This window comes from Rhinopithecus bieti, unplaced genomic scaffold, assembly GCF_001698545.2.
Source record: "Rhinopithecus bieti isolate Rb0 unplaced genomic scaffold, ASM169854v2 scaffold_3875, whole genome shotgun sequence".
NCBI lineage: Eukaryota > Metazoa > Chordata > Mammalia > Primates > Cercopithecidae > Rhinopithecus > Rhinopithecus bieti.
This window is the reverse complement of record NW_016804422.1, coordinates 1,155,502-1,183,495: the sequence shown is the minus strand read 5'-3', so window position 1 is coordinate 1,183,495 and position 27,994 is coordinate 1,155,502. Positions and strand designations below refer to the sequence as shown.

General features: G+C 44.0%; 2 protein-coding genes across 6 annotated transcripts in view; both read right to left on the bottom strand.

Moving 5' to 3' along the window:
* Positions 1-27,994, bottom strand: part of CDHR4 (cadherin related family member 4) — a 73,555-nt gene that overhangs the window by 1,387 nt on the left and 44,174 nt on the right. Inside the window, 2 exon segments of the mRNA XM_017868056.1 lie at positions 7,974-8,324; positions 9,033-9,090. Coding sequence (XP_017723545.1) covers positions 8,296-8,324; positions 9,033-9,090 — 87 coding nt within the window. The 3' untranslated portion in view covers positions 7,974-8,295.
* Positions 1-27,994, bottom strand: part of IP6K1 (inositol hexakisphosphate kinase 1) — an 80,631-nt gene that overhangs the window by 15,738 nt on the left and 36,899 nt on the right. For 4 of the 5 annotated variants that reach the window (XM_017868054.1, XM_017868050.1, XM_017868052.1 and 1 more), the window contains exon 2: positions 7,974-8,324. In XM_017868054.1, coding sequence (XP_017723543.1) covers positions 7,974-8,196 — 223 coding nt within the window. In that variant the 5' untranslated portion in view covers positions 8,197-8,324. Of the gene's footprint in view, positions 1-7,973; positions 8,325-15,868; positions 15,887-27,994 lie in introns of those variants that run through there. The other variant, XM_017868053.1, reaches the window with a different exon arrangement.

Below are 27,994 nucleotides of genomic sequence, written 5' to 3'. Positions count from 1 at the left end.
AAAAAAAAAAAAAAAAAAAAAAAGTTCTTTATAATATTCTTCTTTTTTTAAGAGACAGGGTCCCATTGAAGTGCAGTGGTGCCATCATAGTTCACTACAACTTCAAACTCCTGAACTCAAGTGATCTTCCTGCCTCAGCCTCCCACGTAGCTGGGACTATAGGCACAGGCCACCACACCTGGCTAATTTTTTAATTTTTTTATAGAGATGGGGTCTCACTTTGTTGCCCAGGTTGGTCTTGAACTACTGGCCTCGTGCAATCCTCCTGCCTCAGCCTTTCAAAGTGTTGAGATTACAGGCATGAGGCACCATGCTGGCCCATAATATTCTTCTACCTTTTAAATATCTGTAGAATCTACAGTAATGATACCTCTATCATTCCTGACACTAGAAATTTGTGCCTTCTCTTTTTCCTCATCAGTCTGGCAAGAGCTTTATCAATACTATTGCTTTCCTCAAATAATCAGTCTTTAGTTTTTACTGATTTTCTTTATTCTTGCCCATTTTTCTATTTAGTTATTTGTCCTTTATTGACTTGTACAAGTTTTCATATATATATATATATATTTTTTTTTTTTTTTGAGATGGAGTCTCGCTTTGTCACCCAGGCTGGAATGGGAATGCAGTGGTGCAATCGTGGCCTGCAAGCTCTGCCTCCCAGGGTCACGCCATTATCCTGCCTCAGCCTCCCTAGTAGCTGGGACTACAGGCACCTGCCACCACGCCTGGCTAATTTTTTGTATTTTTAGTAGAGATGGGGTTTCACCGTGTTAGCCAGGATGGTCTTGATCTCCTGACCTCGTGATCCACCTGCCTCAGCCTCCCAAAGTGCTGGGATTACAGGTGTGAGCCACCACACCTGGCCTTCATATATACATTCTTATATTATAGAAATGAAATGTTTGTCAGTACAGAAAAGCAAGTATCTCTATCCACTTTCTTTAAAGGTATATCTTGATGAATATAAGCTTTTTATTTTATATATGTATCATTTTCTCCTTTTATAATTTGCTCTTTCGTCTTGCAGGGCCACATAATGCTGTACTAAAAACCTCTAATGTGTTTGTTAGACAAGCAAATAACATTGAGCACCCTAACATACCCCTGGCTGACACAGATCATCATACCTGGTCGGGGGAGAAATGGCAGTTGGATAGAACAGAAGATGCCTTTACCAAGAGTAAGTAAGATTTGATAATTAAATAAGTCATGCAATCTATTAGTAAAAAAAATTTTTTTTGGTCCTGACCTTTTTTGACCTTGTCACTCATACCTAGTTTGAATGAAGTTAGGAAAATGAAAAGCAATGGTCTTTTAATTCATCTGACATAAACCCTAATTTCCTTGGCATTTGTAAGACTCATTGAAATAGAGACAGGTTATATTTGGGTAGAGGTTTTATTATTGTTTTGAGTTATACTTTTTATTTACTTTTAAAATTGTGGGCAGGGCATGATGGCTCACACCTGTAATCCCAGCACTTTGAGAGGCCGAGGCGAGTGCATCACCTGAGGTCAGGAGTTCGACACCAGCCTGGCTGACATGTCAAAATCCTGTCTCTACTAAAAATACAACAATTATCCAGGCATGGTGGTGTGCGCCTGTAATCCCAGCTACTCAGGAGGCTGAGGCAGGAGAATCGCTTGAAGCCGGGAGGCAGAGGTTGCAGTGAGCCAAGATCATGCCACTGCACTCCAGCCTGGACAACAGAGCAACACTCCATCTCAAAAAAAATAAAATAAAATTGTGGTGTTTGGGCCAGGCACAGTGGCTCGCGCTATAATTCCAGCACTTTGGGAGGTCAAGGCAGGAGGACTGCTTGAGCACAGGAGTTCAAGACCAGCCTGAGCAACATAGTAAGAACCTGTCTCTATAAAATATAAAAATAAAAATAAATTGTGGTGTTCAGTCAACAGATCAATAGAAACATAACATTTGCCATTTAATTCTTTTTTTTTTTTGGTAGAGACAAGACTTGCTATGTTGACCAGTCCCAGTCTGGTCTCGAACTCCTGGCCTCAAACAATCCTCTTGCCTTAGTTTCCCAAAGTGCTAGGATTACTGGTGTGAGCCACCATGCCCAGCCATTTAATCATTTTTAAATGTACAATTCAGTGGGCATTAAGTACACTGACAATATTGAATAACCACCACCATTATCTATTTCCAAAAAGGTTTTCATGACCTCAAACAAAAACGCTGTACCCATTAAGCTGTAACTCCCCATTTTCCCTTCCTCCTAGCCCTAGTAACCAAATCTACTTTCTATCTCTACAGATTTGCCTGTTATGCATATTTCATATAAGTGAAATCATACAATTTTTGTTCTTTTGTGTCTGGCCTAGTTCACTTAGCGTAGTGTTGGCAAGGTTCATCTGTGTCACAGCATGTATCAGAACTTCATTCTTTTTTATGGCTGAATAGTATTCCATTGTAAGTATATATCACATCTGTTATGTATTATATCTATATTGATGGACACTTTGGTTGTTTTCACCTTTTAGCTATTATGAATGATGCTGCTGTGAACACTGACTTACAACAATCCATTTGAATCCCTGTTTTTTCTTTTCTTTTCTTTTTATGAGACAAAATCTTGCTCTGTCGCCCAAGCTGGAGTGCAGTGGTGCAACCTTAGCTCACTGCAATCTCTGCCTCCCAAGGTGATTCTCCTGCCTCAGCCTCCTGAGGAGCTGAGATTATAGGCGCCTGCCACCATGCCCAGCTAATTTTTGTATTTTTTAGTAGAGACAGGGTTTTGCCATGTTGGCCAGGCTGGACTTGAACTCCTGACCTCAGGTGATCTGCCCCCCTCCCAAAGTACTAGGATTACAGGTGTGAGACACTGTGCCTGGCCACAGTCCCTGTTTTAAATTCTTTTGGATATATATGTAGAAGTGGAATTGCTGGATCATATGGTTTCTGTGTTCACCTTTGGGAGGAACTGCCAAACTGTTTTCCACAGTGGCTACAACACTTTATATTTTCATCAGCAATATTCCCATTTCTCCACATCCTTGCCAACAGTTATTTCCCTTTTTTCTTTATTATAGCCATACTAGGTAAAATAAGATACCTAGTATGAAGTGGTATCTTATTTTGGTTTTGATTTGCATTTCTTAATGACTAATCATGTTGATGTGCTACTGGCCATCTGTACGTCTTCTGTGGAAAAATCTCTATTCAAGTCTTTTGTGCAGTTTTGAAACTGTGTGATTTTTATTGCTTTCAAAACATAATCAGAAGAATACTAAATTTAGAAAAATAAATATTCTAAGGTTGCTAAATAAGAACAAAGCCAGAAATAAACACACTGCTTTCTCCAAGTGGCTAGGAAACTTTAACAATCCCAAACACTTTATAAATGTAGATTTAGCCACCTATCCATCCACACTCAAAACACCAAAGGCCAAACATTCTGCCACAAATATGCCAAAGCCAGAAATAAAACTAGGCCCTGTCAGTTCATGGAGTCCTTCTGATGCTAAGGAAAAAATCCCTTAAAAGGTAAATGAGCCCTGCTTCCAGATAAATGTTCTCTAAATTACACCATCAGAATTGGGACATGACAATTTAGAACTTCAAGGTGCCTCCCAGGGAAGGGCTGGCAGTCTCTAGCACTGGTTCAGTATTTCCTCACACCTTCCTCCTCTCAAACTGAGTAACAGGTATCTTTAAAGGCCAAAACATGGGAGGACGCTTGAGGCCAGGAGTTTGAGGCTGCAGTGAGCCATGACTACACCACTGCACTCCAGCCTGGGCGACACAGCAAGACCCTGCCTCAAAATAAAAATAAAAAAACAAAAGCCACAGTAAATTCTTAGGATCTACTTTATTTTCTTTGCTTAGGCTACATTTTCACTAGGAAAGAATTAATATGCTAGCTCAAAAGTACAATTCAATTAAACTGAAATTAATCCCTTCTTTCTAAGTCAAATGAAGCCCAATTTAGTCAAAGAAAATAGAAGCATAGGCTGGGTGAGGTGGCTCACGCCTGTAATCCCAGCACTTTGGGAGGCCGAGGTGGGTGGATCACGAGGTCAGATCGAGACCATCCTGGCTAACACGGTGAAACCCCGTCTCTACTAAAAATACAAAAAATTAGCCGGGCGTGGTGGCGGGCACCTGTAGTCCCAGCTACTCAGGAGCCTGAGGCAGGAGAATGGCATGAACCCAGGACGTAGAGCTTGCAGTGAGCCGAGATTGCGCCACTGCACGCCAGCCTGGGCGACAGAGCGAGACTCCATCTCAAAAAAAAAAAAAAAAAAAGAAAATAGAAGCATAGTGGAAGATATTATTAGTCAAATTAATCTATTTCAGGGCCGGGCATGGTGGCTCACATCTGTAATTCCAGCACTTTGGGAGGCCAAGGCAGGCAGATCACTTGAGCCTAGGAGTTTGAGACCAGCCTGGGCAACATGGTGAGACCCCGTCTCTACAAAATACAAAAAAAAAAAAAAAAAAGGCCAGAGCACACCTGTGGTCACAGCTACTCCAGAGGCTGAGGGCTGAGGTGGGAGAATCACTTGAGCCCAGGAGGTCAAGGCTGTGGTGAGTTAAGACCATGCCACTGCATTCCAGTCTGGGCAACAGAGTGAGACTCTGTCTCAAAATAGTATATAAATAAATAAATTGGACTAAAATTTTATATGAAAAAAAATACAGTCCAGCCATGGTGGCTCACGCCTGTAATCCAGGCACTTTGGGAGGACAAGGCAAGTGGGTCACTTGAGGTCAGGAGTTCGAGACCAACCTGACCAACATGGTGAAACCCCATCTCTACTAAAAATACAAAAATCAGCCAGGAATGGTGGCAGGCGCCTGTAAGCCCCAGCTATTCGGAAGGCTGAGGTAGGAGAACCACTTGAACCCAGGAGGCAGAGGTTGCAGTGAGCCGAGATCGTACCACTACACTCTAGTCTAGGCAATGAAGCAAAACCCTGTCTCAAAACAAAACAAAAAACAAACAAAAACAAAATACACACACACATCTTGCAGCTGGGAGCAGTGGCTCACACCTGTGATCCCAGCTACTCGGTAGGCCAAGGTATCATGCCTGAGGCTACATGGAAGGATCACTTGAGACCAGGAGTTCAAGACCAGCCCAGGAAACATAGTGAGATCCGATCTCTTAAATCTCAGCACTGTGAGAGGCCAAGGTGGGAGGATTTCTTGAGGCTAGAAGTTCAAAACCGGCCTGGATAACAAAACAAGACCCTGTCACTACAAAAAAGTTTAAAAATTACCCAGGTGTAGTGGCGTGCCTATAGTCCCATCTACTTGGGGGGCTGAGGTGGGAGGATCACTTGAGTCATAGTTTCTTTCTTTCTTTCTTTCTTTCTCTCTCTCCTCTCTCTCCCCTCTCTCTCTCTCTCTCTCTCTCTCGTCTCTCTCTTTCTTTCTTTCTTTCTTTTTTTTGAGACAAGATTTTTTTTTACTCTTGTTGCCCAGGCTGGATGGAGTGCATGGTGTGGGGTCTCCGCTCACTGCAACCTCTGCCTCCCGGGTTTCAAGTGATTCTTCTGCCTCAGCCTCTCCAAGTTAACTGGGATTACAGGCACCTGCCAGCAACCCCGCTGAATTTTGGATTTTTAGTAGAGACGGGGTTTACCATTTTGGGCCAGGCTAGTCTCGAACTCCTGACCTCAGGTGATCCCCGCTCGCCTCCAAGCCTCCCAAAGTGCTAAGGATCACAGGCAATGAGCCCCATGACCAGCCAAGCCATGGTTTCGAGGCTGCAGTGAGGTAATGATTGCACCCGCTGGCACACTGCCCACAATATTAACTGTGTTGTAACGTCTAATGGTGTGTGTAATACCTAATGTGGTGTGCTGAAATGGTATTACTGTGGTTGTCTGCCTAATGGTGACTTCTAATTCCCAATCATTCCCTTCTATATTTATTAATTAAATTAGAATTCTGGCCGGGCGGGTGGCTCACGCCTGGTAATCCCACAGCACTTTGGGAGGCCGAGACTGGTGGATCACGAGTCAGGAGATCAAGACCATCCTGGTCTAACACAGTGAAACCCTGTCTCTACTTAAATACGAAAAATTAGCCGGGCATGGTGGTGGGAGCCTGTAGTCCCAGCTACAGGCAAGAGAATGGCGTGAACCCGGGAGGCAGAGCTTGCAGTGAGCCAAGATCGTGCCACTGCACTCCAGCCTGGCAACAGAGCAAGAGTCTCAAAAAAAAAAAAAAAGAAAAGAAAAGAAAAGTGCTAAGATTATACAAGAGCGACCACTGCGCATGGCCAAGAATGAAGTTTTTTTTTTTTTTTTGAACGGAGTCTTGCTCTGTCACCCAAAGGCTGGAGTGCAGTGGCCGGATCTCACTCACCTGCAAGCTCCGCCTCCCGGGTTCACGCCATTCTCCTGCCTCAGCCTCCTGAGTGCTGGACCACAGCGCCCACCACTCGCCCGGCTATTTTTTGTATTTTTAGTAAAGAGACGGAGTTTCACGTGTTAGCCAGGATGGTCTCGATCTCCTGACCTCGTGACCGCCGTCTCGCCTCCCAAAGTGCTGGATTACAGGCTTGAGCCACCGCGCCCAAGCCAAGAATGAGTTTAATACACACTATGACATGACAACGAACCCTTGTAACCCATTAAGCTAAGTGAACAAGCCAGACACAAAAGGTCCAAAAATTGTAACGATTTCACCTTTTAAATGAAATATCTACAATAGGCAAATCTGTAGAGACAAAGTAAACCAAGAGGTTTACCCAGAAGGATCAGATGATGGAAGAATGGGGAAGTTATTATTTAAAATACATAGAGTTTACTTCAAATGATGAAAAATTCAGGAAATGAGAATGGCTATACAACATTGTGAATGTGCTTAATGCCAACTAAATTATACACTTTAAAAATGGCAAATGTTATGGTTAGGTACATTTTTACCAAAAATTTTTTTAAAAAAGTTAAGGAAACAAAAGTCAATTCTATGGCACTAGTTTTCCTAAATTGAAACTCTCCTAAGTAATAGGATGGTGTTAACCTAACTGAAAATCATACAACTTTTAAGTTACAAGCAGAACGTAAAAAAAAAAAACTTAAACACAATCAGCATCATAAAAATTTATAAAACACTGACAAAGATCAGATTTTAAAAATACAGTTAGTTAATTCTGGTATAGTAATATTCATAAGGTTTTTTCTATAAAGTTTACAATTTTTTTTTTTTTTTTTTAAGACGGAGTCTCGCTCTGTCGCCAGGGCTGGATGCAGTGGCGCGATCTCGGCTCACTGCAATCTCTGCCTCCGGGTTCACCCATTCTCCTGCCTCAGCCTCCGGAGTAGCTGGGATATAGTCCCACCACCTCCGCCCGGCAGTTTTTTGTATTTTTTTTTTTAGTAGAGACGGGTTTCACCGTGGTTAGCCAGAATGGTCTCGATCTCCTGACCTCGTGATCCGCCCGTCTTGGCCTCCCAAAGTGCTGGGATTACAGGCTTGAGCCACCGCGCCCGGCCAGTTTACTTATATTTTAAAATAAATTATTTTTCCTTCAAATATTAGGATTTCCAGGCCCCAGAAAGTCCCTGCATTTCTTACCAACAATTCTTTGCCCCAGCACATACAGACACAGGCTCCACATAGCCCCACTGCCAGCCATCCAACCACTTTAACCTGGGAAGTACCCATTCCTCCTCCGAGACGAGAGAAATGTTCCCTCTTCTCTCCTAGACTAGTGTTGCAGCAATTGGGAAAACTCATTGACAACAGCATGCTCTTTTCCACCAATGGAACTTAATGCTATGACTTTTTCTCAGCTTCACCTATTAATAAATTCAATTTTCAAGATCTGAAGACCTTGCTGATGCTTTCAGCCTAATTTTACCTAATAAAATGACTTAGTGCTTTGAGAAAAAAGACCTACAATGATATAACATGGCAAACAAACCAAGAAAAACTGTGGCAAGGGGTCTATAGGCCCAAGGCTGCTGCTTTCATTAAACTGGCCAGTGACTGACCTTTGTATTCAGGAGTGAACTCCTTCATTTCGGGAGGGAGGGACTCGTAGAAGCGCTGTTCCCGAGAGATGAGGGGCTTGCACACAGTGTGATCATCGTAGCGCATCATGCTGCTGTGTCCGCCTACTTGGTGGATGAAGGGCTCCAGGAGGACTCCCCGGTCTCCAGCCCGACTTGCATTCTTGCCATACTGCCCCACTTCCATGGTTTGACAAACACACATTGCGTTGGGGGCCAGTTGCACACTGAGGGCAGAGGATGCAGCACATGGGCCACAAAAGGAGAGCTAGGTAGAAGGTCCTGGCCAGCTGAAAGCCAATGGTCAGATTCTATTCAGCTTATGATTCTGTCCTACAGAAAAGAAGAGAGGAAGAAGGAATCAAAACACTGGGCGAGTCACAATTTCCCTGGAGCTCCATGAGTGAGAGCAGGGACTCGGTTTTGTTCTCTGCTATGTGTATCCCCAGCACGTACAATACTACGTGGCACATTAAAGGCAGCTGGTTAAATTTTTGCTGAATGATGCAACCTTGGCCTCTTCCATCTATCTTGTGCACAGAAGCCCACATTCTCTGCCTTTCCTAGTTCTCACCTCCCTTCTGAGTTATCTAAATGATTTTATTTTAGAGCTACAGCACATTACAACCATCAGGAAAGCAACTATCCCGGTTTATTTCACACCCAAAGATGAGATCAGAAAAAAAACAGAAGGCAAAGGGAATTTGTTCTGTTCAGACTCCTTAGGATACCCAGTACTGGTAACGGTCTCTCCTTCACTCAGAGGAAGGGTTTCTGTCTGAGGAATTAGGTTACATGAGATTCCTAAATTCTCCACTGAAGGTGCCAAGGACCAGGCAGGAAGCCATTCCTCGCTGAGCTGTAGGACAGTGGTCCCCAACTTCTTTGGCAGCAGGAACCAGTTTCATGGAAGACAATTTTTCCACGAACCAGCTGTGGGGGCGATGGTTTCAGGATGATTAAGGCACATTACATTTATTGTATACTGTATTTCTATTATTATTACATTGTAATATATAATGAAATAATTATACAACTCACCATAATATAGAATCCTTGGGAGCTCTAAGATTGTTTTCCTGCAACTGAACGGTCCCATCTTGAGGTGATGGAAGACAATGACAGATCATCAGGCATTAGATTCTCATAAGGAGCACTCAACCTAGATCCCTCACATGTGCAGTCCACAATAGGGTTCATGCTCCTATGAGAATCTAATGCCACTGCTGATCTGACAGGAGGCAGAGCTCTGGTGGTAATGCAAGCAAGGGGAGCAGCTGTAAATACAGATGAAAGCTTTGCTTGCTTGCTTACCCACCACTCACCTCCTACTGTGAGGCCCAGTTTCTAACAGGCCATGGACCAGTACCCAGGGACCCCTGCTATAGGATCATTAAGGTTTTGCTTTTCCCAAAGGAATTCAGGCTTCAGATTTCTTCTACTTTAAATCTATGGTTGTCAATTTATGACCATTCCCTTTCTGTCTGACTCCATACCAACCAGTGGGACAAGGAAGAAGCTCCCTGTACTCAAACTCCCTCTTTATAATGTCAATTTTCTCTCAAAAAATTTAAAGTAGTTGGCAAATTTCTTAACACTGAGTGTATTTTTAAATTAGGAATGTAGTCAGCAAGACTACATCAGAAAGATTAAGACAGAAAAAAAAAAGTATTAGTAGAGCAGGAATATGGTCCCATATGTAAGAGACAAACCATCGGGGTTTTTGTTGTTGTTGTTGTTGTTGTTGTTTTTCCTGGACCTTGTAATTATGGACAAAATGGGGTACAAAAATACCACTGCTGAACTGTGATCACACTACTGCACTCCAGCCTGCATGACAGAGCAAGACCCTGTCTCAAAAAAAGAAAGAAAAAACTACTGCAAAACTGCAAAATGTTAACCCAAAGCTGCCCAGGCAGCTAGCTATGTTTTATTTCACTGCTATCACCAAAATAAATTATTCTGTACTCCCAGTCTCCAGACTGCACTATTTTAATGCACATACACTTTTTTTTTTTCTTTTTTTTTTTTTTTTTTGCCTAGTTATCCTTAATAAAGTCTAGGAATACTACCTGGGACAAGGCAATACTGCCTTCAGGACAAGGCAACTCTGCCCCAGGTAGTATTCCTAGACTCCATTCTCTCCAAACCTGAGTATAGGGTACACATCTATGGCTCCTAAGGTACCCTATGCCAGCTCTACCACAATACTATACCACTGTGTTGTCATCTATTAACTCACTGTCATCACCACCAAACCATTCTCTCTTATTTCCACAGCAAAGGTCCAAGGCAGTTTCCACCATGTAGTAAATACTTAAAAGAGTTGTTGGATTGTGGAGGGCAGGTCAGGGTCTCTGGAGGTGGTCTTTGCCGCCGTACTGCATTGTTCATTACTGTAGATTGGCTCCTGTCCTGGTCCCAGTCAGGCTAAAGGAGACCTATCTCTGGCTGTGCTTCTCCCTGGGAATGCTTCTGACACATGGAAAGTGCTAAACTTTCTAGCCTGAGTCATTGGGTGGCTGGGAAAAGAGAGGGGTCACAGTGCCAGGTGCCCCAGAAGAGTGGTGCAGGAGGAGAGTCAAGGAAATAGGCCGGGTGCAGTGGTTCACACCTGTAATCCCAGCACTTTGGGAGACCAAAGCAGATGGATCACCTGAGGTCAGGAGTTCAAGACCAGCCTAGCCAACATGGTGAAACCCTCTCTTCTAAAAACACACATACACAAAAAAAATTAGCTGAGCATGGTGGTGCGTGCCTGTAATCTCAGCTACTTGGGAGGCTGAGGCACAAGAATCGCTTGAACCCAGAAGGCGGAGGTATCAGTGAGCCAAGATTGCGCCACTGCACTCCAGCCTGGGCAACAGGGCAGGACTCCTTAAAAAAGGAAAAAAAAGGCCGGGCGTGGTGGCTCAAGCCTGTAATCCCAGCACTTTGGGAGGCCGAGGCGGGCGGATCACGAGGTCAGGAGATCGAGACCATCCTGGCTAACATGGTGAAACCCCGCCTCTATTAAAAATACAAAAAACTAGCCAGGCGAGGTGGCGGGCACCTGTAGTCCCAGCCACTCCGGAGGCTGAGGCAGGAGAATGGTGTAAACCCGGGAGGTGAGGCTTGCAGTGAGCTGAGATCCGGCCACTGCACTCCAGCCTGGGAGACAGAGCCAGACTCCGTCTCAAAAAAAAAAAAAAAGGAAAAAAAAAGGCCGGGCACAGTGGCTCAAGCCTGTAATCCCAGGAGGTCAGGAAATCGAGACCATCCTGGCTAACACGGTGAAACCTCGTCTCTACTAAAAAAAATACAAAAAACTAGCCGGGCGGCCGGGCGCGGTGGCTCAAGCCCTGTAATCCCAGCACGTTGGAGGCCGAGCGGGCGGATCACGGAAGGTCAGGAGATCGGACCATCCTGGCTAACACGGTGAAACCCCATCTCTATTTAAAAAAATTACAAAAAACTAGCCGGGCGAGGTGGTGGCGGGCGCTGTAGTCCCAGCTACTCGGGAGGCTGAGGCAGGAGAATGGCCGTAAACCCGGGGAGGGCGGCAGTTTGCAGTGAGCGAGATCTGGCCACTGCACTCCAGCCTGGGTGACAGGAGCGAGACTCCTTCTCAAAAAAAAAAAAAAAAAAAAAAAACTAGCCGGGCGTCGGTGCGGCGGGCCGCCCTTGTAGTCCCAGCTACTCGGGGAGGCTTGAGGCAGGAGAATGTGTGTTAACCCGGGAGGTGGAGCTTGCAGTGAGCTGAGATCCGGCCACTGCACTCTAGGCCCAGGCAACAGAGGCGAGACTCGTCGTCAAAAAAAAAAGAAAAAAAGAAAACAAAAATTGAAATAGCCCTTCCCCTGACTCTGAGAGATCTGTGGCAACTTCTGCAGCTTCCACAGGACTGAAGGCAGAGTCCACTCTTCAGTCTATCTAGACATTTGGTATTTTGTTTCCATATGATGTCAACATAAAGTCATGGCATTGTTTCTGTGTTTGAAATAGTCTCCCTAAGAGTAAATATACCACGTATCTATAACTTTGATGTTACTTTTTTAATAACCCTAGAATCTGAAATAGTGGAAGTACCCAGAACCCTCTCAAGCTCTGTGAAGCCTTGCTTTACAAGGTGTGGGTGGAGCCTCGTAAGTCACTTAACTTTTCCAAGTCTCCTCATACTCCTAACCCTGTGGGATTTGCAGATGCAGGTAAAGGGCTTGGGCTTCCCCCACCTAGTGTCCAGCCCTGGATATACCAACAGTTCTGACTCCCTTTTTTTTTTTTTTTGAGACGGAGTCTCGCTCCGTCCCTAGGCTGGAGTGCAGTGGCGCGATCTCAGCTCACAGCAACCTCTACCTCCCGGGTTCAAGTGATTCTCCTGCCTCAGCCTCCTGAGTAGCTGGAATTACAGGTGCACGCCACCACGCTCAGCTAATTTTTGTATTTTTAGTAGAGACGGGGTTTCACCATGTTGGCCAGGATGGTATCGATCTCTTGACCTCATGATCCACCCGCCTCAGCCTCGCACAATGCTGGGATTACAGGCATAAACCACCACGCCCAACCCTGACTCTTTTTTATCAACCAGAGGTTACTTCTGAAGTCTGGTGTCCACAGAGGCTACTGTGAAAACTACTGTCGGAGAAGACTATAGATGATGATTATGTTGGTTGCCTACATAACGTCTTTCTCTGCTACTTCATTGCTAATAGAAGCCCCATCTTATTCAGGTAGCCAACTGCAAAGTGCCTGCTCCCTGAGAGGTTATGGGGTTCGACTGCTCTGCCATGGGTTTATGCACCTCTCAGCTACAACAGAGACTCTGTCCTTTGTTTGCTTTGTAGTATTTTAGTCACACAGTTTAAGATAATTATTGCATAAAATGCAAAGAATGCTATTTATGAAAAGAACTTGCTGAGACTCTGATTTTTTTCTCACTGGTGAATTGCAACAAATGGAAACAAATTTTTACTGCAAAAATATTAGTTACAATAGTTAGGCTGACTTTCTGGTTACAATAAACTCCTTGAACATATCATTGAACTCCAAAATGAATTATGTCTCCATTCAAGTAAAAAGAAGTTTCGCATGTTAATGAGATGTAATTTTTTGTTGTTGTTTTGCTTTTTAGAGTTGGGGTCTGTCACCCAGGTTGGAGTATAGCGGTATGATCATGGCTCACTGCAGCCTCTAACTCCTGGGATCAAGGGATCCTTTCATCTCAGCCTCCAAAGTAGCTGGGACTACAAGTATATTCACCAAGCCTGGCTAACTTAAAAAAAATTTTTTTGCCTGGTGCGGTGGCTCACGCCTGCAATCCCAGCACTTTGGGAGGCCAAGGCGGGCGGATCACAAGGTCAGGAGATCGAGACCATCCTGGCAAACACGGTGAAACCCCATCTCTATTAAAAATACAAAAAATTAGCCGGGCGTGGTGGTGGGCGCCTGGAGTCCCAGCTACTCGGGAGGCTGAGGCAGGAGAATGGCATAAACCCAGAAGGCAGAACTTGCAGTGAGCTGAGATAATGGCACCGCACTCCAGCCCGGGTGGCAGAGCAAGACTCCGTCTCCCAAAAAAAAAAAAAAAAAAGACAGGGTTTCGCCATGTCATCCAAGCTGGTCTCAAACTCCTGGCTTTAAGTGATCCTCCCACCTCAGCCCCTGGAGTCTCTGGGATCACATATATGAGCCACCACAGCTGGCTTAAATTTGTATATTAATGTTTTCCTTTTTCAAAGCAAGAGCTCTCGGTGACATGAAATAACTAACAGGTTTTATTATGGCTTGTAAATTAATAAATAGGATATTTCTGTAAAAAACTTAAAATGGATAAACTGTGGTATAGTCATACAACAGAATACTACAAAGAAATGAAAAAGAACCAACTACTGCCACATATGACACAGATGTATCTCACAGATATGATGTGGCAAGAGAAATCTAGACACTAAGGAAGCTATTTATACGAAAATGTAGTGTAATTCTATTCATACAAAATTCAAAATGACGATAGAGACAACAGCAGTTACTCGAAAAAGATTGAGAAGGAGCACAAAGGTGGAGGTGACATGGTGAATACTGTAAAAATCCACTGAGCTGTGCACTCAAATTTGTGAATATTACTGTTAAGACTTACTAATAGGAGCCTGTAATCCCAGCACTTTGGGAGGCTGAGGTAGGTGGATCACTTGAGGTCAGGAGTTTGAGACCTGCCTGGCCAACATGGTGAAATCCCGTCTCTACTAAAAATACAAAGTGAGCTGGGCATAGTGGTGCTCATCTGTAATCCCAGCTACTTGGGAGGCTGAGGCAGGGGAATCACTTGAACCCGGGAGGCAGAGGTTGCAGTGAGCCGAGATCGCGCCACCACACTCCAGCCTGGGTGACAGAGTGAGGCTCCATCTCAAAAAAAAAAAAAAAAGTAATAAGAGAAGAAAAAGGCCGGGCGCGGTGGCTCAAGCCCGTAATCCCAGCACTTTGGGAGGCCGAGACGGGTGGATCATGAGGTCAGGAGATGGAGACCATCCTGGCTAACACGGTGAAACCCCATCTCTACTAAAAAATACAAAAAACTAGCCAGGCGAGGTGGCGGGCGCCTGTAGTCCCAGCTACTCGGGAGGCTGAGGCAGGAGAATGGCATAAACCCCGGAGGCGGAGCTTGCAGTGAGCTGAGATCCAGCCACTGCACTGCAGCCTGGGCGACAGAGCGCCAGACTCCGTCTCAAAAAAAATAAATAAATAAAAATAAAAAAGAGAAGAAAAATCAATAATGTTCCTCTATACCAGCAAAAAAAATCCAAAAATGAAAACTGTTTAAATATATACCATTCATAAGAGCAACCAAAACTACAAATACCTATAAATCTTTAACAGTTATGCGACAAGCCGGGCGCGGTGGCTCACGCCTGTGATCCCAGCACTTTGGGAGACTGAGGCGGGCGGATCACGAGGTCAGGAGATCGAGACCATCCTGGCTAACATGGTGAAACCCCGTCTCTACTAAAATACAAAAAATTAGCCAGGCGTGGTGGCGGGCGCCTGTAGTCCCAGCTACTCTGGAGGCCGAGGCAGGAGAATGGCGTGAACCCAGGAGGTGGAGCTTGCAGTGAGCTGAGATCCGGCCACTGCACTCCAGCCTGGGCGACAGGGCAAGACTCTGTCTCAAAAAAAAAAAAAAAAAATTATGTGACAAATAATACACCTACTGAAGGATCTAAAAGAAGACTTATTCTTGATTCAAGCACCAACGACAGAAAAAAAAAATTTAATAATAAAAGACATTTATGTGAGGGAGGACTCAATATTGAAACACATTGCAATTTCAATCAAAATCCCAAGATAATTTTCTAACGAATTTGACAAGCTGACACTATTGGGTGGAAAAGAAAAGGTCAAGTGTAGCTAGATAGCTATGTCAAAGAGTAATGAGAGACAACTTACCTTCTCAGACAGGAAGGCTTTTTATGAAATTATAGCAATTGAAACAGTGTGATATTTTGCAGAGAGATAACAAAACAGAATAGAGATCTTAGACAAATTGACATGGGAGTGGAGGGTGTGACTGAGGTAGTATTAAAATCCCCATTTAATCAAAGGGGAAAAGATTATTTATGTCATAGATGGAGCAAGAATAACTGCATCTATATACAGATAAAACTACATCGCTACCTCCAACAGTACTCCAAAGTAAATTCCCAACATATTAAAGACCTAAATGTGCAAAATAAAACTTTAAACTAGGCCAGGCGTGGTGACTCACGCCTGTAATCCCAGCAGGAGAGGCCGAGGCCGGCTGATCACCTGAGGTCAGGAGTTCAAGACCAGCAAACCCCATCTCTACTAAAAATAAAAAAATTAGCCAAGTGTTATGGCGTGCACCTGTAGTCCCAGCTACTCACGAGGCTGAGGCAGGAGAAACGCTTGAACCCGGAAGGCAGAGGTTGCAGTGAGCCGAGACCGTGTCACTGTACTCCAGCCTGAGTGACAGAGCAAGACACTGTTTCAAAAAGAAAATAAACTTTAACTAGAAAAAGTTTTTAAATTCCTTTTGACCACAGACTAGGGAAAATTCCATAAACAAAACATAAAACACACAAACCACAACAGAAAGCTGGAAATATGGAAATTAGGCCATATTAAAATTATATACATTGAACCGGGCGCGGTGGCTCAAGCCTGTAATCCCAGCACTTTGGGAGGCTGAGACGGGCGGATCACAAGGTCAGGAGATCGAGACCATCCTGGCTAACATGGTGAAACCCCGTCTCTACTAAAAAATACAAAAAACTAGCTGGGCGAGGTGGCAGGCGCCTGTAGTCCCAGCTACTCGGGAGGCTGAGGCAGGAGAATGGTGTAAACCCGGGAGGCAGAGCTTGGAGTGAGCTGAGATCCGGCCACTGCACTCCTGGGTGACAGAGCGAGACTCCCGTCTCAAAAAAAAAAAAAAAAAAAATTATATACATTAAATTTTTAATTGTAATTTCTTCCTAGTTAAGCAGATTCCAAATATTACTTAAATTTTAACAGCTTTTATTGAACTATAATTTACATACCATAAAATTCACTGAGTATATAGTACAATGACTTTTAGTAAATTTTACAGGATTGTACAACCATCTCTCAAATCCAATTTTAAAACATTTCTATTACCCCAAAAAGAATTCTCACGCCCATTTGCAATCCCTGTTCCCACTCTCAGCCAAAGTAAATTTATTTTTTTGCATAGGAGAACCATAAGTGAAGATAAGAGTCAGATTAGGAGATGGTTTTGTTTGTTTGTTTGAAAACAGTCTTGCTCTGTCACCAGGTTGGAGTTCAGTGGTGTGATCTCAGCTTACTGCAGCCTTGACCTCCCAGGTTCAAGCCATCCTCCTACCTCAGCACCCCCAAGTAGCTGGGACTACAGGCATGCGTCACAACGTCCAGCTAATTTTTGTATTTTTTGTAGAGACGGGGTTTCACCATGTTCCCTGGGCTGGTCTCAAACTCCTGAGCTCAAGCGATGTGCTCACCTAGGCCTCCCAAAGTACTAGGATTAACAAGGGTAAGCCACAGCGCCTGGCCTGCAATTTTTACAGCTAGCAAAATAATAAACAGAGCATATGAAGAATTCCTATAAAGTAGAAAAAAAAAAAGGAGGCCGGGCGCGGTGGCTCAAGCCTGTAATCCCAGCACTTTGGGAGGCCGAGATGGGCGGATCACGAGGTCAGGAGATCGAGACCATCCTGGCTAACACGGTGAAACCCCGTCTCTACTAAAAAATACAAAAAACTAGCCGGGCGAGGTAGCGGGCACCTGTAGTCCCAGCTACTCGGGAGGCTGAGGCAGGAGAATGGCGTAAACCCGGGAGGCGGAGCTTGCAGTGAGCTGAGTTCCGGCCACTGCACTCCAGCCCGGGCGACAGAGCGAGACTCTGTCTCAAAAAAAAAAAAAAAAAGGAAAAAAAGCAATTCACAAGAGAGTAGCCTCAGATGGTCAATGAACATGTGAAAAGACATCCTCCCTTCACAATTAATCAAGGAAATTCAAATTAAAACAAGAAACCATTTTACTTTTGTGTGTGTGTGAGAGACGGAGTTTCGCTCTTCTTGCCCAGGCTGGAGTGGCAATGGCGCGATCTTGGCTCACCTCAACCTCCACCTCCCGGGTTCAAGCGATTCTCCTACCGTAGAGACGGAGTTTCTCATGTTGGCCAGGCTGGTCTTTACTCCCGACCTCAGGGGGATCTGCCCACCTCAACCTCCCAAAGTGCTGGGATTACAGGCATGAGTCACCGCGCCCGGTCTTTTTTTTTTTTTTTTTTTTTGAGACAGAGTCTCACTCCGTCAACCAGGCTGGAGTATAGTGGTGCGATCTTGGCTCACTGCAGCCTCCACCTCCTGGGTTCAAGCAATTCTCGTGCCTCAGCCTCCCAAGTAGCTGGGACTACAGGCGCACCCCACCATGCCCAGCTAATTTTATTTTTGTATTTTTAGTAGAGACAGGGTTTTGTCATGTTGGCCAGGCTGGTCTGAAACTTCTGACCTCAAGATGACCTGCCTGCCTCAGCCTCCCAAAGTGCTGGGATTACAGGTATGAGCCACCGTGCCTGGCCATTTCACTTTTTGCCATGAGACTGTCAAAAAATAAAAAGTCCACAAGCTCTGCATTCCTTCCCACTCCCATTTTCTTTCTGCCTTCACTTCCTACCCCTCTCCCCGTTGCTTATTATCCCACTCCAGCCATACTGGCCTTCATGATGTTCCTCAAACACATCAGGCATATATACATTCCCCAGGTTCTCTGCACTAGTCATTCCCTCTGCCTAAACATTCTTCCCCCAGATATCCATGTGGCCAACTCCCTCACCTCCTTCAAAAAGTCTTTGATCAAAACATCTCTTTCTCAATGAAAGGTCTACCCTACCCTCCCTAGTTTAAACTGCAACGCCACCTGCACCCTCCACCCCCTTTAATTGGCTCTACTTTTTCTTTTCTTCATTAAGGCATTTATCCCCTTCTGGCATATTACAAGCTTTACTTACTGATGACGTCTACTGTTTATTATTTATGATGATGATGTCAGTTATATGAGTATCCTAAGTGCCCAGAGTAGTACCTGGCACATAGTAAATACACAATAAATCTGGCGGAATAAATATATGTATGTTTATGATATACATAACAGATGTATATAGTAGCATAAATATATAACATGAAAAAATGTTTATGAAGGGACAAGTTCTTTTTGTTTTAAAATATTAGGGTTGTAAACCAAAAAAGTTTACATTTCTAATCTAGACCTAGCAAAAACCAGAACAAACGGGTCATGTGACTTTATGAAAAACAAAATATGGTGGCCACATGACAGAATTCCAAGTCAGCAAATAAAGAGAACATAAAATTCTGTGTTTTAACTTTAAAAAGATGTGATATATGAAGGAAAAATAGGTTTAAATGTACCCAAATAACAATTGCCACAACAACAAGGACAAAATAAAAGCAAAATACAGAGGGAAAAAGACAACCTATGAAGAGGAAGATTAGACTGTTTTTTATCAATGATACAAAAGAGATTAAAAAGGGGGAAAAATCAGGCAAACACACAAATAATCTCAACAATAAAAGATGAATCAGGCCAGCTGTGATAGTCATGCGATCTTAGCACTTTGGGTGGCCAAGGCTGGAGGATCACTTGAGCTCAGGAGTTTGAGACCACCATGGGCAACATGGCAAAACTTCATTTTTACCAAAAAAATAAAATAAAATACAAAAATTAGCCAGGCATGGTGGTGTACACCTATAGTCCCAGTTACTCAGGAGACTGAGATGGGAGGATGGCTTAAGCCCAGGAGGTGGAGGCTGCAATGAGCTGAAATCATGCCACAGCACTCCAGCCTGGGTGACAGATTCAGATCCTGTCTCAAAAAAGAAAAAAAAAAAAAAAAAAAGATGAATCAGGCCAGGCATGGTGGCTCACACCTGTAATCCTAACACTTTGGAAGGCCAAGGTAGAAGTACTGCTTGAGGCCAGGAGTTCAAGACCAGTCTGGGCTGGGCAACATAGCAAGACGCTGTCTCAATGACAATAATAATGATAGTAAGGAGAAGAACCAGACTAAAGAACTTGTTAAACCAAATTTAGGAGAAATCACATGAGTATTTTTTTTTTTTTGGTCTATTTTAATGCAACAACACAGCAAGCCTAGAAAGTGACAATGAATAAAAAACCTTGGCAGAGAAAGAGAGACTGCAATCAGATATGGTGGTGAACAAGGTCAGGACTATTTTAAGAGCTAGGAAGGCACTGTCTCCACAGTAACTGCAAGACAATACTGGTAACCAGATTCTTTAGTTAGGCAGGCACAGACACACACTAAAAATGCAGATCAGCAGGTATAGACTCTTAAGAAGTTCAGTTAGAATTCCAAATTATTTGGCCAACATATTTTTACAACCTCAGATTAACCACTTGGGTGTGATATGCAATCTTTTTTTTTTTTTTTTTTTTTTTTTTTGAGACAGGGTCTCACACTGTTGTCCAGGCTACAGTGCAGTGGTGCAACACAGTTCACTACAGCCTCGACCTCCTGGGCTCAAGTGATCCTTCCATATCATCAGCCTTCCAAGTAGCTGAAAACAAAGGTGTGTGCCAGCAAGACTGGCTTTCTTTTTTTTTTTCTTTTCTTTTTTGTAGAGACAGGGTTTCACCATGTTGCCCAGGCTGGTCTCAAACTCCTGAGCTCAAGAGATCTACCTGTCTCGGCCTCCCAAACTGCTGGGATTACAAGCATGAGCCATCATGCCCAGCCACATTTGCAATGTTTTTATAGAATAAAGTGAAGCATCTTTTGTGTCTTCACATTTCACAGGTATATTTGCAGATTTCCTCAACATTTCATTAAAACTTAGTTTATAAATCCAGTATTTCTATTACCTCTTCTAAAATTAAATATATCCACTTAAGCACTATAAGTAACATGACAAAGTATCATACCCTTTTTAAAATTCATAAAATTTGTGTAATTAAAGTTAAACTTGGTAAGTCAAGAATGCTAAGTAAAATTCTGGCAACAGTATTTTTGGTTTTGGCAAATGTGTCTTTATTTTTTACTGTCTGATACAATCCAAAGGAAAAATAATAAAATTACTTGAACTGAAAAGAACACAATAAACTGATAAGTCACTCTAACAGAAAACAACACCACATAAGACTTGGGCTATACAGCTCTGGATTTTATGAAAACTAATTTCCAATTAATTTCAGAAATAAAGCACTGACATGGACTTTGACAGGAAAAGATACCAAAACACCTTCAAAAATCACGGACAAAAACACTACAGCAGAAAACTAACATGAAAACACGTTTGTTCTCTAAATCTTATAACCAAGGGAATCTAATGATTTCTTAAATTCAAGCCCATTCTTCCCTTTGTATATGAACTGTAGGCACTGATATAGATTAGGCATAGTTATGAGGGTGAGAGAGAACAATCCTCCTGTACTTTGAGGAGGAGGGGAAACATAGGGAGTATTCTTCATGTAAGTAGGGCTGTCCACCCTACTTGGAACCAGTCCTTCCAAGCTACCAGGGACTGGCACATCCCTCAGAAACCAGAAATGTATACAGACATCTAGAGTAATCTGGGAGAAGAAAGACAGGGAATCTATGTTGTCATTTGCCTCTAAAGAAGAGATGAAAGATTGTTTAGATCCCTGGGTCCTATCCCATGAGCTAGGAAACCATGGCATCCTGACGCCACCTGGCTAAGAACAAACAGGGAACAAGGAAAAAAGGAAACTTAGCAGGGGACCTGAGATGTGCCAGCCCATCAACGAACAGCAAGAACAGAATTAATTTAGGTCAAGGAGAGAATCTAGAGTCCACTGAACCTCTTTCCTGTTTTTACTGGATTCCTAAAGACTAGAAATCTGTGCTTCCCTAAATACATTTTTAGTAAAGACCCTTTTGAAATCGGCTGTGTCAAATGTGCTAAGAAGGGGGGGAAGGAGGTATGTGAAGAATTTTCAGCACTGATATCCAAAGTGATACAGGGGAAATCAAAATGAAATGCACAAAAACAAAGGAGAAGGGCTGGGCACAGAGGCTCACGCCTGTAATCCCAGCACTTTGGGAGGCCAAGACCCGTGGATCACCTGAGGTCAGGGGTTTGAGACCAGCCTGGCCAACGTGGAGAAACCCTGTCTCTACTAATAATACAAAAAATTAGCCAGGCATGGTGGCGGGTCCCTGTAATCCCACTACTAGGGAGGCTGAGGCAGGAGAATCGCTTGAACCCCGGAGGCAGAGGTTTAGATGAGCCGAGATCACACCACTGCACTCCAGCCTGGGCAACAAGAGCAAAACTCCATCTCAAAAAAAAACAAAAAAAGAAAGAAAGGAGAAACAAAGGTGCTCATCCTTCTCACCTGACACATTCTCTGCTCATGATTATGCTTTAATAAGAAGCCACCAGATTACCTGTGCTGTGACTAAATAGTACATGCGATGGCCCTGAATCAGCTAAGTCTCACCTAGTACATTTACAACTGAACGAAAATATGGTCAAACCTAGAAAGCACACATGTAGGAGGATGGGAAAAATGGTTCTAAAAGGAACAAAAAATCACAGAGCACTTAAAATTAGATAGTCTAGGCTGCTCACATATGAAATGATGAGCTTCCTGGACTTATTTCCTACCACCAATCCCACTGAAGACCAAAGCTCAAGAGAGAAGCTTCCATACAACTGAAAGAAAGATGCAAAAGCCTGGTCTCACAGATTAGGTTTCTGGCATGAATGGTAAACTCTGACTCCTTTTCTTCACCACTATCCTACTGTAGCTTAACTGAAAGAGTTAAGCACAGTGGGGACAAGTTGACAGGACTAAGGCACAGGTAAACAAGCTCTAAGGTTACTGGGAGACTGCTGTACACACCTCCCTATTGGGGAATTTTTCCTCACCATGTTATCTTTTGAAAAACCTCTGCTATCTCTGCAAGGCAGGGTGGCTCACATCTGTAATCTTAGCACTTTGGGAGGCTGAGATGTGTGGATCACTCCTGAGCTCAGGAGTTTGAGACCAGCCTGGGCAACATGGCAAAACACTGTCTCTACAAAAAAAAAAAAAAAAATTAGCCAGGCTTGGTGGCTCATGCCTATAGTCCCAGCTACTTGGGGGGCTGAGACAGGAGGATTGCTTGAGCCTGGAAGGCGGAGGTTGCAGTCGGCCAAGATTGCGCCACTACACTCCAGCCTGGGTAACAAAGTCAGTCCCTGTCTCAAAAATAAAAATAAAAAATAAAACTGCTCTCTCCATTTCAGAACACAAACAAAAGAATAGTAACTCTTGTCACTCATGCTAATTTCAATTATCTATAACACTATTTTTTTTTTTGAGATGGAGTCTCGCTCTGGTTGCCCAGGCTGGAGTGCAGCAAGCACAATCTCAGCTCACTGCAAGCTCCGCCTCCTGGGTTCAAGTCATTCTCCTGCCTCAGCCTCCCAATTAGCTGGAAATACAGGCGGCTGCTACCACGCCCGGATAATTTTTGTATTTTTAGTAAAGATGGGGTTTCACCTTGTTAGCCAGGATGGTCTCGATCTCCTGACCTCATGATCTGCCCGCCTCGGCGTCCCAAAGCGCGGGGATTACAGGCGTGAGCCACTGCGCCGGCTAAAACACCGGTTTTATACATGGAGTTCATCCTAGGTACAAATCTACTACCTTATATTAGCAATATTCACATTTGTCCTATTAAAAGAGGGAAAACATGGAAATAAAATTTCCTACATCTAGGAAAGGTGAAACCAAAGCTCTTGTCACAGCATTGACCTTTGTAGATTACCTGGGGGCTTTATTTAGGACCCCCTATCAAAAATGGTTACTAGTAGCTGGGCACAGTGGCTTACGCCTGTAATCCCAGCACTCTGGGAGGCCAAGGCAGGCGGATCACAATATCAGGAGATCAAGACCATCCTGGCTAATACAGTGAAACCCTGTCTCTACTAAAAATACAAAATATTAGCTAGGCGTGGTGGTGGGCACCTGTAGTCCCAGTTACTCGAGAGGCTGAAGCAGGGGAATCGCTTGAGCCTGGGAGGTGGAGGTTGCAGTGAGCTGAGATTACGCCATTGTACTCCAGCCTGGGCGACAGAGCAAGAGTCCATCTCAAAAAAAAAAAAAAGTTACTAGCTTAAAACAAGAAAACTCTCCAGACTCTCCAGAGTAAGGAATTATGCAACTATGAAACAGCTGCTGGCCATCCATTTCTCCATCAGCCAGGAAGGACACTGGTAATGAGGCTGACATATCAACCACAGTAACTATCATGGCACATCTGCAGTTTCATATTGTTGGAGCATTCGCTGTACCCCTGGGAGCTGTAGTTCTCTGTAAATTTGCTGTGGCTGAAACAAGAAAGAAGGCATACCCAGATTTCTACAGAAATTATGACTTCATGAAAGAATTTTAGATGAGAAAAGCTGGTATCTTTCAGAGTGCAAAGTGATTTTGGAATATAAGAAGTTTCTTTGGCCAGGTGTAATGGCTCATGCCTATAATCCCAACCCTTTGGGAGGCTGAGGCAGGCGGATCACCTGAGGTCAGGAGTTTGAGATCAGTCTGGCCAATATAGTAAAACCTCGTCTCCTAAAAATACAAATATAGCCGGTGTGGTGGCGCATGCCTGTAATCCCAGCTACTCCGGGAGGCTGAGGCAGGAGAACCGCTTGAACCCGGGAGGCGGACGTTACAGTGAGCCAAGATCAGCCTGGGTGACAAAGCAAGCCTCCGTCAAAAAAAAAAAAAAGGTTTCTTTGGGTTGAATTACCTATTAGTTTTGTCACTAACCTGTGTTCCTGAACTATGAAACATGAATACGTGGGCTAGCAAATAGTTTCTCTTGATAAATAAACAATTAAAAAAAAAAAAAGAAATACCTTCTGTCTTTCTATGGTATCTCAGTGACACCACAAAACTGTTAGGACTCCAAAGGGGTTTTAAATCACCGAATTCTGAGAGGCACCAAGAGGCAATATACATCTAAAAATCAGACACGGCTAAAATCTGGAAGACTCTTCCTTTGGGGGTGAAATGATTTAAATGCCTTGATGCTTATACTACTCTGAAGATTATCTGAAAATATAATCAAAGATGAAATTCTTCAGACACAGGCACTGAGATGTATGCAGCTGCAGTTAGAGACTAAGGCAAAACGTCCACCACAAAATACAGCTCCAATGAGTTTTATTCTTTTGAGATAATGTGCTGTTACTCCCACTTATGGCCAGCGACCAGCTCCAGTTCTCTCCTCCAAGGACCAAGTTCCTGGCATCCTGTGTTCCTACTGGACCTCCATCTCAAGGGCCACACAACATATTTCTTACATAGTTAGACATTTAGAAAACAGTGTAAGGAGATTTCAGGGCACAAACTCTACAAGAACTCCCTCTTTCAGACACCACACATCCTGGAGGCAACATAATGACCATCTATTTGAACATCCATCATGTAGAGACTATGTGAAGTAAATATGTGAAGAAAACCTATAACAGAAGAGGTGAACAACCACCATGATGCCTCACAAAATGCGATCAGGTTTGACTGCTTCAGGCAGATTAGATTCCAGCTGTCTTCCAACCCTCTAGTGAAATACCAGAATTAATGTTTTTTTCTTTCTTTCTTTTGAGACAGGGCTCACTCTGTCACCCAGGATGAAATGCACAATCATGGGTTACTACAACTTGAATTCTTGGGCTCCGGCGATCCTTCCCACCTCAGCCTCCTGAGTGGCTGGGACTGTAGGCATGTGCTACCACACCCAGCTATTTTCCTTTTCTTTTTTTGTAGAGATGAGGTCTCACTTTATTGCCCACGCTGGTCTCCATCTCCCAGCTTCAAGCGATCCTCCTGCCTTGGCCTCCCAAAGTGCTGCAATTATAGGCCTGAGCCACCATGCCCAGCCTAACTATTACTTTTAAGTACTTTAAATATTAGAAAAGCACTTTTGTCTACCTCATAGACAACCCATAATTCCAGAGATGGGGACTAACCTTCACCTACACAAACCCATCAACAACTTCCCAACTTAGAAAAGCGGACAGGTGGAGGCTGGACACAGTGGCTCAAGCCTGTAATCCCAACCCTTTGGGAGGCCGAGGCGGGCAGATCACTTGAGGTCAGGAGTTCGAGACCAGTCTGGTCAACATGGTGAAACCCCATCTTTACTAAAAATACAAAAATCAGTTGGGCATGGTGGCAGGCGCCTGTAATCCCAGCTACTCAGGAGGCTGAGGCAGGAGAATCACTTGAACCCGGGAGGCAGAGGTTGCAGTGAGCTGAGATAGTGCCACTGCACTCCAGCCTGGGCAACAAAGTGAGACTCCGTTTCAAAAAAAAAAAAAGTGAAAAGCAAAAAGCGGAGAGGTGGTTCCAAAGATACATCATTCCTTAAGAGCAGTTTCCAAACTTCTCCACTCCCTCAACTTCCTTTCCTGACTCTCATGTGACATCAGGAATTAAACAGCCTGAACATGCAGAGCTCTCAGGATTCTGGGAGTCAGAAACCATGTGAAAAAATCAATGGCGCAATTAACAAATTACGTACCCTTCAATACGCCTCACCTATTTTCCCTGTCAACAGATTTGAGATTACTTACCTACTTCTCAGAGTGAGGTAATATATGAAAAAACATTTTTCAAATATATGCTATACTGACGCAGCTAAAGCAATGCTAACGTTTTAAAGTCTAAAGAGTATTGCAAAAAACCTATAAAATTGGCCAGACGAGGTGGCTCACGCCTAAAATCCCAGCACTTTGGGAGGCCGAGGCGACTGGATCACGAGGTCAAGAGATCGAGACCATCCTGGCCAACATGGTGAAACCCCATCTCTACTAAAAATATAAAAAATTAGCCAGGCATGGTGGTGGGTGCCTGCAGTCCCAGCTACTCAGGAGGCTGAGGCAGGAGAATCACTTGAACCCAGGAGGCGGAGGTTGCAGTGAGCAGAGATTGCGTCACTGCACTCCAGCCTGGCAACAGAGCGAGACTCTGTCTCCAAAAAAAAAAAAACTATAAAATTAGTGACCTGGCGGGGCGCGGTGGCTCACTCCTGTAATCCAAGCACTTTGGGAGGCCAAGGCAGGCGGATCACGAGGACAGGAGATCAAGACCACAGTGAAACCCCATCTCTACTAAAAATACAAAACATTAGCCAGGCGCAGTGGCAGGCGCCTGTAGTCCCAGCTACTTGGGAGGCTGAGGTAGAAGAATGGCGTGAACCCGGGAGGCAGAGCTTGCAGTGAGCTGAGATCGCGTCACTGCACTCCAGCCTGGGAGACAGAGTGAGACTCCGTCTCAAAAAACAAAACAAAACAAAACAAAAAATTAATGACCTAAGTTCTCACTAACCAGTTCGAAAAAGGCCAGGTATGGTGGCTCGCACCTGTAAACCCACCATTTCGGGAGATCAAGGCAGGAGGATGACTTGAGGCCAGGAGTTCAAGAGCAGCCTGGTCAACAAAGCAAGACCGTATCTCTACAGAAAATATGAAAATTAGGCAGGCATGGTGGTACATGCAATCCCAGTTTGGAGGCTGAGGCACCAAGATTACTTAAGACCAGGAGTTTGAAGTTACAGTAAGCCATGACTGCACCACTGCACTCCAGCCTGTGCGACAGAGTGAAACCCTGTCTCTATTTATTTTTTTGGTGAGATGGGGTCTCACTGTTGCCCAGGCTGGAGTGCCCTGGCACAATCTTGGCTCACTGTAACCTCTGCTTCCTGGGCTCAAACAATTCTCCCAGCTCAGCCCTGACAGTAACTAAAACTACAGGCAGGCACCAACATGCCCAGCTAATTTTTGTATTTTTTGTAGAGACAGAATTTCATCAAGTGGCCCAGACTGGTCTCAAACTCCTGTACTCAAGTGATCCACCTGCCTCAGCCTCCCAAAGTGCTGGGATTACAGGCAAGAGCCACGAGCATCTTTAAGAAAGAACAGGCCGGGTGTGGTGGCTCACGCCTGTAGTCCCAGCACTTTGGGAGGCTGAGGCACGCGGACCATGAGGTCAGGAGATTGAGACCATCCTGGCCAACATGGTGAAACCCCATCTCTACTAAAAATACAAAAATTAGCCGGCATGGTGGTGGGCACCTGTATTCACAGCTACTTGCCCTACTTGGGAGGCTGAGGCAGAAGAATCACTTGAACCCGAGAGATGGAGGTTACAGTGGGCCAAGACCACAACACTGCACTCCAGCCAGGGCAAAAGAGCAAGGCGCTATCTCAAAAAAGAAATAATAATAATCTGAATAGTCCTGTATCTATTAAGAAAACTGAATTTGCTATCAAAAATCTTTCCACAAAGAAAACTCCAGACTAGGTTTCACTAGTGAATTCTATCAAACTTTTAAGAAAGAAATATCAATCTTACTTAAGTTTTTTTCAGAAAACAGAAAGAGAGAGAGAGAGTAGTTCCCAACTTGTTTTACGAGGTCATTTATTGGGTTTGTTTTTTTTTTTTTTTTTTTTTTTTTT